This window comes from Zea mays, chromosome 9, assembly GCF_902167145.1.
Source record: "Zea mays cultivar B73 chromosome 9, Zm-B73-REFERENCE-NAM-5.0, whole genome shotgun sequence".
Lineage (NCBI taxonomy): Eukaryota > Viridiplantae > Streptophyta > Magnoliopsida > Poales > Poaceae > Zea > Zea mays.
Window position 1 is genome coordinate 80,254,224 of NC_050104.1, and position 13,474 is coordinate 80,267,697.

The 13,474-nt window shown below is 42.9% G+C and overlaps 1 protein-coding gene across 1 annotated transcript; it reads right to left on the minus strand.

Annotated features, from left to right (window-relative positions):
* Positions 1 to 9,277: 9,277 nt before the first annotated feature.
* LOC103638589 (uncharacterized) lies at positions 9,278 to 12,443 on the minus strand. The gene is made up of 3 exons (XM_008661460.2): positions 12,034 to 12,443; positions 10,177 to 10,618; positions 9,278 to 10,071 (listed from the first exon to the last, which is right to left on the minus strand). The coding sequence occupies exons 2-3, from the start codon at positions 10,615 to 10,617 to the stop codon at positions 9,478 to 9,480; spliced, it is 1,035 nt and encodes a 344-aa protein (XP_008659682.1). The 5' UTR covers position 10,618; positions 12,034 to 12,443; the 3' UTR covers positions 9,278 to 9,477.
* Positions 12,444 to 13,474: the final 1,031 nt, after the last annotated feature.

Consider the following 13,474-nt stretch of genomic DNA (forward strand, 5'->3'; position numbering starts at 1 on the left):
ATTGACGTGATGCACACTTAAAAGAATGTTGTCGAGGCACTATGGGCAAAAATTATGGACATTCCTGATAAGTCAAAGGATAACTTAAATGCAAGAGTGGATCTGGCAGCGTTATGTGATAGACCAAACCAAGAGATGAAGCCGCCAAGTGGTGGAAAGACATGGAGAAGGCCTAAGGCTGATTTCGTCCTAAGCAGGTCCCAAAGGAAGGAAGTACTTTAGTGGATCAAGATGTTGATGTTCCCTGATGGGTATGCAGCTAACCTGAGTAGGGGGTGAACTTATCTACTATGCGAGTCTTAAGGATGAAGAGTCATGACTTCCACATATGGATTGAACGGATTCTTCCTGCTATGGTTCGAGGCTATGTCCCTGAGCATGTCTGGCTAGCGCTTTCAGAGTTGAGCTATTTCTTTCGTCAGCTTTGTGCAAAAGAGTTATCGTGGACCGTGGTTGCAGACTTGGAAAGATTGGCACCCGTGTTACTATGTAAGCTTGAGAAGATATTTCCACCCGGCTTCTTCAATCCAATGCAGCATTTGATTCTTCATCTCCCCAATGAGGCACGAATGGGGGGCCCGTGCAGGGACGTTGGTGCTATCCAATCGAGAGATGTCTAAAGAATATTCGAAAGAAATGTAGAAATAAATGCAAATCGAGGCTTCCATTGCAGAGGCATACATTCTAGAGGAGGTGTCAAACTTCACAACAACTTATTATGGTGACAAACTGTCGAGCGTGCATAATCCACCCCCTCGTTACAATGATGGTGGCAATGAATCGAACCTTAGCAAATTTCGAGGCCAACTCGGAAGCGCAAGTGGCTCGACCACCAAGACCCTGACACATGAAGAGTGGCGACATATCATGCTATATGTATTGACCAACCTTGAAGAGGTGACGCCATACATGGAACAATTTCTTCATGAATTCTGGTGTCGATCAAGGGACCCCACTCCACAGGAATATAACACTCTTCTTAGAAAGGGTGCGAGAAACGGATTGCCTGATTTCATTTCCTGGTTAAAACGTAAGGTACATGCTTAGTTTGTCAAAGAGATCCGTCTATGAACTCAATTTAGCGTCTTTTAACTTGCGAATACTTGCAGGGCCAAATAGATCCGTCTATGAGTGCTGAGTTGAGACAAGTAGCAAACGACTTTGCTTATAGGGTCAAGAAATATTCTGGGTATGACGTCAATGGATACCGTTTTCGCACAACAAACTACGACCAAAGTCGGCCCAATCGGAAAACAACGTGTTCTGGAGTCTTTACGCCCGGCCTTGACGATGTCGATTATTTTGGACGAATCAAAGAAATATATGAGCTCAATTTTTATGGTTCCAAACCTCTTACTCCAGTGATATTCAAATGTCATTGGTTTGACCCTCAAGTGACAAGACGGACACATTCTAATCTTGGGATAGTTGAAATTCGACAAGATTCCACCTTACCAGGAGACGATGTCTATATCGCGGCCCAACAGGCCACACAAGTGTATTATCTCCCATATGCATGTCAAACGAAAGAACATCTTAAGGGTTGGGATGTGGTGTATAAGGTATCGCCGCACGGGAGATTACCTGTTCCTAACGATGAAGATTATAACTTAGACCCGGACACATATGATGGAGAGTTCTTCCAAGAAGATGGGCTAGAAGGGCGATTTGAGATAGACTTAACCAAAGCTATCGGAATGGACGTAAATATTGAAATGGTTGTTGATGAGGAGGATGATGAGGTGCAAAATGATAATAACTTAGTAATCCTTGAAGGCAATGACATTAATGACGAACTTGTGCCTTCCGATGGTGTTGACTATGAAATGGTTGATAGTGATGATGAGAGTTATGATCCGGCTAACCCCGACACATATGAAGATTATTTTTAATCGATGTAATGTTATATGACTTTTTATTTCGCACATGTTTTGGACATCTTTTTATATGTGCTTATTTGTTTACTCTTAATTATAGGTTTTTGGATAAATATGGTGGGCGGTAGGAGGAGGGGGAGGAGGAGCAGGACAGCGGACGAGGCATAGCAGGCGGCGCAGCAGGACGACGATGACCAACAGCAGGACGACGATGAAGCTCAGCAGGTCACCTCAGGTTCTGGCGCCTCAGGTTTGAGGAGCATCTACCTGCGAGGCCCCGCGAGTCTCCCTCAGCGTCCCATACTTCGGGACAGACGACGCTGATTCGGTCGGAAGGGGAGAGGCATGTAACTTTATGTTCTTCATTCTTGTTCATATTATGTGTTCAAAATCATAATATAAACTAATACTTTTTATTTATCACTTGGACAGGTCTTGGACGGTTGTGGATTATGCTGGGGGTCATCGTCGCAACCCCAATGGCATCCTCGGCTTGCTGTGTAGGGAACACTTCCCTGGACTGGTTGAGTACGCCGGAGTGACGGGCCCAGCCTACAGCTTCGACCACTACGCCGTCGCCCCCGATGCAGTAGACCGGGACGGCCGGGAATTCAATAACAAGGCAGAGCGGGTGAAGCAAGAGATGTGGGTAAGTCTTATTATAATGTAAAATATGTCGCATTCGTTGCATATTCTTGAAATAATGTATGGATACATCGTTTTTGTATGTAAGATTTCTTCAGATGCGAGGCTGGATACGAGGCTAGGGCGGATGTGGTGGCCACCACGAGCTGTAAGAAGCTCGTTGTGGACATGCACTATGAGGTCCGAATCCAGGCCATCGTCAGCTACCACGGCTCCGTCCTTGGGGAGAAGGTGACCAAGTAGCAAGCCCGAACCATGTTGTTGACCAGGGACCAGTACCTGCAGGTAAAGTCATGCATGTTTGGTACCAGTAATCCATGCATGAATTTTATTTTATCTTCTCATATGCACTTTACGTGTTTACTTTGTAGATGATTCCACATTGGTGCGTCGTACATCCTTTGTGCTGGGAGCAGATGGTGGATAGGTGGTGCTCGCCTGAGTGGGACGAGGCGCACAATGCTAGCCGGGAACGGCGTCTGATCATGCAAGGCCCCTCCCACCACCAAGGAAGCCGCAGCCTAGGCCAATATGCAGAAGCATGGGTAAGCCCTCTTTTTTATTTAGGTATATAGCACTGGATTAGATATTATTTCTAACTATCTCGTTGGTTTTCTTGCAGTCGGCGTCACATGGTGGACGGCCTTGCTCCATCTTCTCGGCCTATGCTATGGCCCATAAGGGCAAGGCAACGTCCGACGTCACCTACAACCCGGATGACGGGTCCGAGGCCTACAGCAACCCCACCGTCTACAGCCGCCTTCATGACTACACCGCCATGGCGCTGGAGGTCCATGGCCCAGAATACGATCCGAGCACCAAGCAGATCGACCCCGATGTGCTCATGCGGAGGCAAGAGACATGGGCGGTACTGGATTGCCGATGGGGCAATCGACTCGTCCTCCACTCCCACTCTGTCTCAGGTGCGAGCAAGGAGCACGGGCTCGAGTCCAGCCATACGACCTCGGCACGACAGCTCACAGCACCGCATACAGCAACTCGAGGTTAGTGCTTCTGTAACTCATCCTTCCTTGAGTTATATACCTTCTCTTTGAGTTACTATAACGTTGGCTTGTAATATTATAGACCCAACTAGAAGAAGAGAGGACAGAACGTCAAGATATGGAGGCGAGGATGATGGCGGAGCGGGAGGCTCGCCTGGCAGATCATCAGAGGATGACGGAGATGTTCCAGTACATGAAGAGCCTTAGCGCCGCACAGGGTTTCGCTCCGCCACCTCCATTGTTCCCAGCAGTTGACCCTACTCTGTTCCATACTCTTGTGAGTATCAAAATTGTAGTTAGATGTTGGTAATGCATCTGGTATAACACATGCAATCTCTTCTCTGTGCAGGGCCAATCTGGGGCGGCATCCAACAACCCTCATGTTTTGCCCAGCCCAATGCAGCACTTGTCCAACCGCCCACTTCAATGAGAGTTATGTTTTTAGTGTTTAGACTACAAAATTTATGTTGAATACTTATGTCAGAGCTTGAGACATGTGTTGATACTGTTTGTGTTGAGAACTTGTATATTAATGTTAGTGTTGGATATTTATGTCTGTGATGATATCTATGATGTATATATGTGATATCTGTGATGTATCTTTTGTTTGTTTGGATAGAATAGGAAAAACAAATAAAAAAGATGTGTATTGGTCACTTTGCCGAGTGTGACACTCGGCAAAGAAGTGCTTTGCCGAGTGTCAGGGTCATAACACTCGGCAAAGTACCAATACCTGGGCACCAGTATAGCTTCTTTAACGAGTGTCGTGGACCTGGCACTCGGCAAAGAGACACGCTTTGCCGAGTGCCACAGAGAGCACCCGGCAAAGAAGCTGAGAAAGGGACCAACTGACGGATCCTTTGCCGAGTGCTAGTCGGCAGACACTCGGTAAAGAAGGTACCTCTTTACCGAGTGTCTCCTAATACACTCGGCAAAGATGCCGTCTCCGTCACTCTAGCGCCGTGACGGCGGCTTTTCTTTGCCGAGTACTGCCTGGCACTCGGCAAAGTCTGTGTCGAGTGCCCGAAAAAAGTACTCGGCAAAGAAGGCTTTGTCGATGTACTGTTCGCCGAGCCCTCTTTGCCGAGTGCGACACTCAGAAAAGCCTGTGCCGAGTGTTTTCTAGGCTATGCCGAGTGCTTCAGGCACTCGACAAAGAGGTCGATTCCGGTAGTGTAAGTAGTGAAGTGATACCTTGCCATACTAGTCGTCGTATTTTGTATTTGTTACCCGGTTAACTGTCATAGGTACGTGTTTCTTGTTGCCCAAAAAGGTTGAATCAGAATCATCAGTGTATTCGCAGTTTAGCTTAACTATGGTGAGCTTTTTGGCTATCCTTGATAGTTAGCATGTATGATAGGTTGATTAGGATATGATCGATGATTCTCTTGTCTAGTGATAGGTGTGATGGTATATTGTCAAAAATATGCTTGGTAAATATATATGTAGCGATATGATTGTGTTAATAAATCATAAATGAGAGTAGAGCGTGAATATATATATATTATTGTTTTGCAATGCATGAGCTAACTTTGAATAGGTTGGAAAAGCGTAATTATTATAATTAGTCATATATCACTAGCTAGTATCTGCTTAATGCTTTGGTATAAGTGTTTCATCCTCTTCAGTGTAGATTATCTATCTTATACTATTTACACTCGTACTCATACATGTGCATCATGCATTTCATGAGGTACGCTAGTTGATCACGTGACGTGAAGGACAAGAGCTAGATTAATTTCAAGGTGATGTTGATGGACGAACCTAAAGATGGATGAACGGAACGAGTGCCAAGACCAATGATGGTCGCCAAGTGGTCCCCACCTAACAAACACTAACGTAGTGTTATTCTAGGCAAGCCCCGGTGCATTATCCCTTTCCTTGTGCTTTAAAATCTTTATCACCTTAAATGATGCATTAGGTGATAGAAGTTGTGTGCTAAACAGCTGATGCATTTCCTTCCTTGGAAAATTGATTACCCTTCCTTGACTCCCTTTTATAAAAAGAATTTTTATGATGCTTAGCCTTGCTTTAGAAAAACAAAATGTTTTGTTTTAAAACAAAATGTGATGCTTCATAGTGGATGAGAATTTTTACAAAGAAAAGACTTATGATGGTGAATCCATCACGGCCATGATGGGTTCAACATATGAAAAGATGTACCTCTGCCAGGTACCAGACTTTGGGTTTTAAATAATAAAGATGAGACCGAGCGGGTGACTTACACGAGAAGGAAGTCTCGATGTAGTGTCTCCGTCTGAGTCGCTTAAGGACTGTGTCGATGTGGGCCTACTGATCGAGGACCCTTTAACTGGCCACATGCCTCATCATGGGTAAGCTTTGCCTCGGTCGAACCAATACCAAAAAGGCCAACTCGCAATGGGAGTGGAGAGATGGCGAGAGTAGCGTGTACCCTCTGTGGCAAGAGGCTGGACGGTGGTGTATCTATGCTCTCGGTTGGCATGAACCTGGTCTGGTCTTGAGAAACCCGGTGGCGAGTTGACATATGGAAGGGTTAAGTGCTACATATGTCGTGTGGTTGGAGATCCTCAGCTGAGTATTAATCGATTAGGATCGTCGTTACTTCTCGGACATGAAGACTTGGTCACTGACTTACATGTAGCAATCTAGTGAACTCAAGGGGTGATAAAAGACGGCTAGTGTAGGCCAAGTGCTTGAACTAGGATAGAAAGAACTCTAGATGCATGTAACTTTACTTAACGTGACAAGTAAAATGAATTCTTAAGGATCCACTCATAGTAAGCTTTTCTGCAAACAGAGTCTTTGATTCTTGATCAAGCTTTACCTTGATTCCCAAAAGCCAGCATATCCTTGAGAGTCTTTTTCCTTAGATGGGTAAGACTTGCGAAAGTACACTTCGTACTCAGGGTTTTCGAACCCATGTTGTTGCAGGTACTAGATTTGTGCTGCTATGGATGGTGTTAAGCGCCGGTGGGCACGACCTTCTTATATGTTAAAGTAGCTCTTCTATACTTCTTATTGAGGATTGTCATTAAGCTAGCATATATTTCAAAATTATAAATAATTTATAACATTTCAAAGTTTATTTCTTTGAACCACTTTTGTAATCACTCCGATAAACATAATGTAAATTTGTTGTAACTTGTAACTTTTGTAATAAAGAAATTTAGTGGCAAAAATGTTGGTGTGTGATTTGTGTTTACTTAATCTTGCGATCCTGGTTGTAAGTGGTTTATCTGGGGTCCTTGGGACACTCGGACGGATCCTGTTAAGTATCTGGTTGTAAGTGGTTTGTCTGAGGTCTTTGAGACAAGGGCAGGTGCATGTGGGTCCAATAACTTGGGAGGTTCTGCCATAGTGTTGGGGTATTTATAGGTAAATGAGGGACCACCTGGCCCTGCCAAGGACAACTAGACCCTCAGTTACCTAGTTTATCCCCAAAATATTCCCTCCCAGAGGGTTACAGTGGGTCATTACAGCATGCTTTATTACAGACATGGCCCGGCCCGCTCTGCCTACGGGCGGGGCCCTACATTATGGGCCGGATTGAACATGGACCGCTTTTTACATCGAGGAACGTCAAGATGTAGGGTCTTCGACGTCTTGATTGTCCGAGCCTCGAAGCCTTTAGTGGTCTTCACTCCGGCTCGCCGTGGCGAAGGGAGCTCTTGAGCCTTCGCTTGGGCATCGTTCTTAGGCTTAGCTTGTGGGGCTTAATCTTTAGGGCCTTCAGTCTTGTATATGTTGATGTGGCAATCGTCGAGTGATGGGGACGTGTTCGCCTTCGTCCCAACAGGGACCACAGGGTGGTCATGCCCGACGGAGTGCTACCCTGTGGCAGTGGCTTTGGTTCTTACTTCCCCAACTGACCACAATTTCATTCTTGTGATGATCGCCTCTCTTTAGGACCAGGGTTTTTTTGTTTTTTCCCTAAGAATTTTCAGGGGCAAATGCCGCAACACTAGTATTCTTCACAGTTTACGTACCCAAGTGTTGTGCCATTTGTTCACCCTGTGTGTTTCTACTGATGCAGGATGAAGGCCTAGACAACAAGTGGCTCATGGATTCTGGCTGTTCGTGCAACATGATTGGAATCTCCAAATTGTTCTCCAGCCTCAACCCCATGATTGGTAAGGAATAGTTCACATTCGGGGATAAGTCGAGAGGTAAGGTTGTCTCTTGTGGCTTTGTTCGAGTGAATGAGAGTTTTGTCCTCAAGGATGTTGCTTTGGTTTCAAACATGCATTTCAATTTGCTTTCTCTTTTGCAACTGCTTGAGAATGACTTTGAAGTGCGTCTTAAAAGGGCTATTCTCTAGTTTTGGATGCTTAGGGGACCTTGTTTGCCAGATTTCCCCTTTTGGTCGAGTTTTTTAAGATGACTTTACACATTCTTCTAGCCCTTCTTGACGTCTCTTGGTAGGATCTTCTTATTTGATTTGGATGTGGCATAGGAGGCTAGTTCACTGAAGTTTTGATCTTTTGTGTCGATTGAGCTCACTTGGCCTCATCCAAGGATTTCCCAAATTGAAATTTGAGAAAGATCTTGTATGTCACCCTTGTCGTCACGACAAGATGGTTGCTGCTTCCCATTCTCTGGTCTACACTGGTCAACTTGGGCTCATCACAATCCAGATGGTGGTGGTCGCCATTCACATTGTAGTGGATGATGTTCATGGCGATGTTGTGGATGAGTACATTAAAATCGGTGAGTTTCCTACACACGAGGCCTTGAAACACTTTTGTAAGGCCATCATAGTAGCATTTGGACTAGTCTACTTATGCACACCAATTGCTGGGGACTAGGCGTGCTGACTTCAAGTGGGTGAGACTCGGGGATTTCCTGTCATGCAATGGGAGTGGCACAATTACCCTACCTCTTGGAAGGGTATGTTCACTAGTCGAGGAAATCACCCTTCCATGACCTTTGAGGTAGTAGCCTTGTACGATCTATGGATTTGGCATGTGTACATCGAAATGCCTAGGAGCAACAATGATATTAATGTGTTGCACCAATCTCCTATTTTCTCTAGGCATGTTAGTGGGGACAACCTATCAATTAGTTTCAAGGTGGATAGGAATAACTAAGATATGGGCTACTACCATGCTTATAGTAATTAACCTGATTAGCAAGCCTTCGTTAAGATGATGCAACATCTGATAGAGCTTTGGACACAACAATTCGTGGCTCATCAAGAATGGACATGAAACGACATAGAAAGAGCATTTGGTGTTTTGTAATCAAGGTGGATGGTAGTCAGGAGTCTAGCATATGGTTGACCGTGTTCATAGATTAGATACATAATGACTATGTGCATTGCAATGCACACCATGTTAGTCAAAGATGAAAGAAGGATGATAGAGAACCAAAACTTTAACAACCTTGACCTGCTTGCTGACACAAGCCAAGGCAACACACATGAATGTGATACATTCGTGCGAGCACATCACTATCTATGTGAAAGGAACACTTAATTCTAGCTTCAACGCGACCTTTACAAGGACAACTGGGCTTAGCTTGGTTTATGAGCCTCGTACTAGACTAGTTATTTGTTTGCATTACATACCACTCTAGTAGTCATCAAGGTAGGTGTTTTGCCATCAATGTGATAGCAGCGATCAAGATCTAGGACTCTCTATCGTTGTTTGTGTTTATCCTCGTTTGCATGTGTCTATGTTGCAAAATAAATCTGAAATCATAAGTTGCCAACAAACACACCTTGGATTGATTTGCACCATTATGAGAAAACTAACTGCATTTCCACAACAATTAATGTCAAACCACATGACTGGCTTTTAACATTTCTATTATCACAACAACATCAGACACATGCTCTTATTACAAGAAATTTGATGAACTAATGCATGAAAGAAAATCAAAGAAATACCAATACCAAACTTGTAAGGAAACTGAACACAACAAAGTATATAAATTTTATGGTTTTGGCATGCTAAAACTCCATGGAAACCTCATTCAATATTGGACATATCGGCTTGTATCTTAGATAGGATCTGTTGCTGCAACTTCTTATAGTATGCACGCTGAGCAGGATTGCAAATGGACATGTCAATTGCTAGGATACGCTCCTCTTCTGCCTTCTCATCAATCCTTTTCTGGCGTTCCAAACGCTCTCGTTCAATGGCCAACTTTTGTTGCTCAATCTCCAATTGTTGTTTACGAAATTGATCATCCCTCTCTGCCTTTTGCTGCTCAAATGCCATAGTTGTTTGGTAAACCGACAACCTTTGTAGAGAAAGATCATCCATTTTGGCAAGATATTCATCCGATGAGCTTACAGTGATTGAGCTTGATCGAGCCTTTTTAGTTTTTCCCTTGCTTGCATCTTGACCTAGATGTTGCTTTGATGTTGTGCTACCAAGAAAAGAGTCTTTAGGGTCTAGGTCGATGATGTTCGATCCAATTGGTGCAACTTCAATAATTCGAACTTGCTTATTGGAACTATGATCCATCCACTTTGGTTCATCCTTTAGAATAGACCAACAATGCAAAAGAGTGAATGGGCGCTTCTCCATAGTAGCAAATCGAGAAGCTGCTAGAGATGTCTATAATAGAAAAAAGACATCAACCCTTGAAATAATGAACAATTTTGGCACATATAGGTGCTAACAAATGGAAGCATGGGGAAAATAGAATGAAAAGTGAAGTACCTTATCAGCGTCGGACAACCCACTAGAGTTCTCTCGTAGGACATTTGCCATGTAGCCAGAAAATAGTGAGCATTGTGTTTTTATGGTATCCCATCTACTCATAAGTGACTTAGTTGATCTTTCAGGCATGTTGCCCCGTCGATGGTTGTATGCCTCGGTGAGCCTATTCCATAATCCTTGTTGTTTTTGTCCAGTGTTGACAACAGGGTCACATTTTATTGCTAGCCAACACTGGGACAACCTGCAATCCTCCTTGGTACAGAAATTTGCAAGTTTTCTCCTCGCCACTGGCCTTCTTTTCACTTGGACAGTTGATTGTGGTCCTTCGACAATATCTCGTAGCTGAGTTGAAACATTTGGTGGTTGTGCATTTTGTTGAACTGAAGTTCGACATGGGAAATCCCCATACTGGGGTAACAAGTTTGAAGACTCAGAGTCCATCCTTTAGGTGCACATGAAAATGTGTTAACAACATGAATAAATGAAGCGACACTCCAATAACAACTTCAGTATGCTATCACACTGAACTACAAAGGAAATTAACATTGCAAACCCATGTGACATTGTCTCTACAAACATGGATAAGACTACCACTATATCATTCTTTACAATTAAAGTATATAGCCGCATATAGTATTAATGACAAATAAATCACACCACTAATGTGGGATGAGGGGACAATAAGGCAAGTATACATGGATTGCATCATTTTCTAACCCCCTAAACATTGGTACATAGTATTGAAACTACTGACTAGCCAGAATAGTCACTAGGGGCATGATGCATGGAATTGATGGAATCATAGTAATCGCCATCACTTTTGAGATCATAGGTAATGGACACAGGATCATCCGGATCCATCCCATCATCCTCGGCTAACAGCTAAACTTGTGTCGCTTCTTTAGGGTTCTAAACCAAAAGATCACATTCAAAGGCCATCTAGTCAAGCTTCTTAGCTAAAGTATTAATGTCATCTACAGCCGTTTAGCTCATTGAACTCAAGAAGGTTCCAATGGATGAAAGCTCCTTGGACAACCTCTACGATCATAACGCAGTGAACTTCAATGATGTCAAGCAACAAGACAAGGCCTTTTTGGAGCTTTTCTGTCTATGAAGCCATAGGCTACAAGCACATATTTGTCATGTTATCCATGTTTGTAACATACTTAATTATGAAAGAGTTGGACTTTCCTTCATAAATAATAAGTGCATACCCTATTGAACAAAACTAGACATATCAATCAAGTCGAGTAACCTTATATAACTTTATTGATGCCCCTTTTTCTAACTTTGCCTATTTTATTTAGGTCCTACTTATTATGTCAACTCCAAAGAACCATCCTCATAAAAGGTATCACTATGTTAGTTGATATAGCATTCGCAATCATGCTAAGAAGAAAGTTAACATAGTAGTTTAGACAATTGACACCACAAAGTGGCATAGGACATTCCTTTTGTTCATTGATGAATAAGTGAATATATTATGAAGTCGTTTTGATTTGATATCCATATAATGGTTATTAAGTGATTAGCAATAATCACATTTTAATATGCCCTTGTATACTTTCTACAATAGTCTAGTGCACTTTGCATGTACATAGATAGTTTTGCAATGTGTATCTTGTAGGACACTGATTGCAATGTTAATTTGGTTGTTCTCACAATGTTGCAACAATGATGCAGTATATCAATGGGACTATCGCAAATGCATTTACAATAGCAATTTTGTGGCCTATGAAGTAGCACAAGGGTCACATATCTGAACTCTGTAGACGAATCCTAACCTCAACTCTAATGCATAAATTTCATCAAAGATGTGCCAGCAATAGAATGGGGAAAGTGTGTTTTAGGGTTTACCTATGCCTCCTTGTAGTGGGTGATGATGAATCGATGCTGACGGAACAGCCCTGCTCTGGTGAACACCTCCTTTTGTCACAACAGATCTAGGTACTGGCATCACAGAGTCCTCCGCCGTCTCGGCGTTGTAGTGCCCCGATAGATCCACCTTGTCGAGTCGTCATCTGGCTCGTTGAGAGTCTATGTCGTCCCTGTCTAATTGCCCTCTTCTCTCTTGCACTTGGACAACAACAACCCGGTCATACCTGCTCCACCGACTCGTCAGAGCAAGCCAAGCAATGGCCCCCAAATTTGAGGGGTTCGCCTCCACAACCGAGAGGAGGGCGCCGCACAGAGCCTAGTTTCGTGACGGCGAAGGCCACACCTTCTCTAGCTCCGAACAAGATGGGAGTGAGTGGTTGTCGATTGAGGAGGGGGAATGCCAGAAAACTCCATATTTAGAAGACGCGCTAGTGCTCCTCTATCGTATTGAACGGTTTACCGGTTACCGCTCAAGGGAAAAATCAGCACACCAAAGCTATATTTAGGGTATTGGTCGGTTTAGGGACATTGTTGTTGACCGTCTAACCTTGAAATGGTCTTCATCTGCGTATTTCTTGGGAGTAAACACACATCGGTGCTCCCATGTAACCTCCAACCGCTGTGCATGCAACTGGAGCTGTGCACGTGGCATTGGTGTCGTATCTTGTATGGCTGACCAGGCCACAAACCAGTTTAACTTGTCACATAGTACTGCACTCATGGTGTGTTTGGTTTCTATGACTAAAGTTTAGTATGTACCACATCGAAATATGTGAATACCAATAATAAGTATTAAATATAGTCAAATTATAAAACTAATTACATAAATAAAGACTAAACGACGAGACGAATTTATTAAGCTTAATTAATCCATAATTAGCAAATGTTTATTGTACTCATTTTACCATTTAATCATTATCTATGTAGTTAGTTTTATAATTAAACTATATTTAATATTTTTAACTAGTAATCAAATATTTGATGTGACGAGACTACTTATCCAAACCGTTAATCAATGTCATACATGACGCGCGGACGCTATAAGTGACTAGCTAGGCAAACGTATGCAACATTCTCGAGGTCGCCGTCGACGAGTCATCTGGCACGCTGCATGTAAAACTCAAATTTGGTAAAAAAAATAACAACATAAATAAATAAATATATTTAAGTTAGTGTTTCAAGGATTTTGGAAACCTTTAGGTATTATTTGGTTTTGAATGTTCAATTAAATGGAATTAACAAGCCAAATAACAAAATAAATAAATACAGAAATATGCACCTCATGACGAAGTTCTTGCATTTTTGTATTTGTATTCAAAGTGTGAGACAAGTTAAATTAGGAAATTAGAATTTGAAACTAGAAATAGAAAATAAATGGGAAGGAGAAATAAGAAAGAGAATGAACAAAAAATGGAAAATG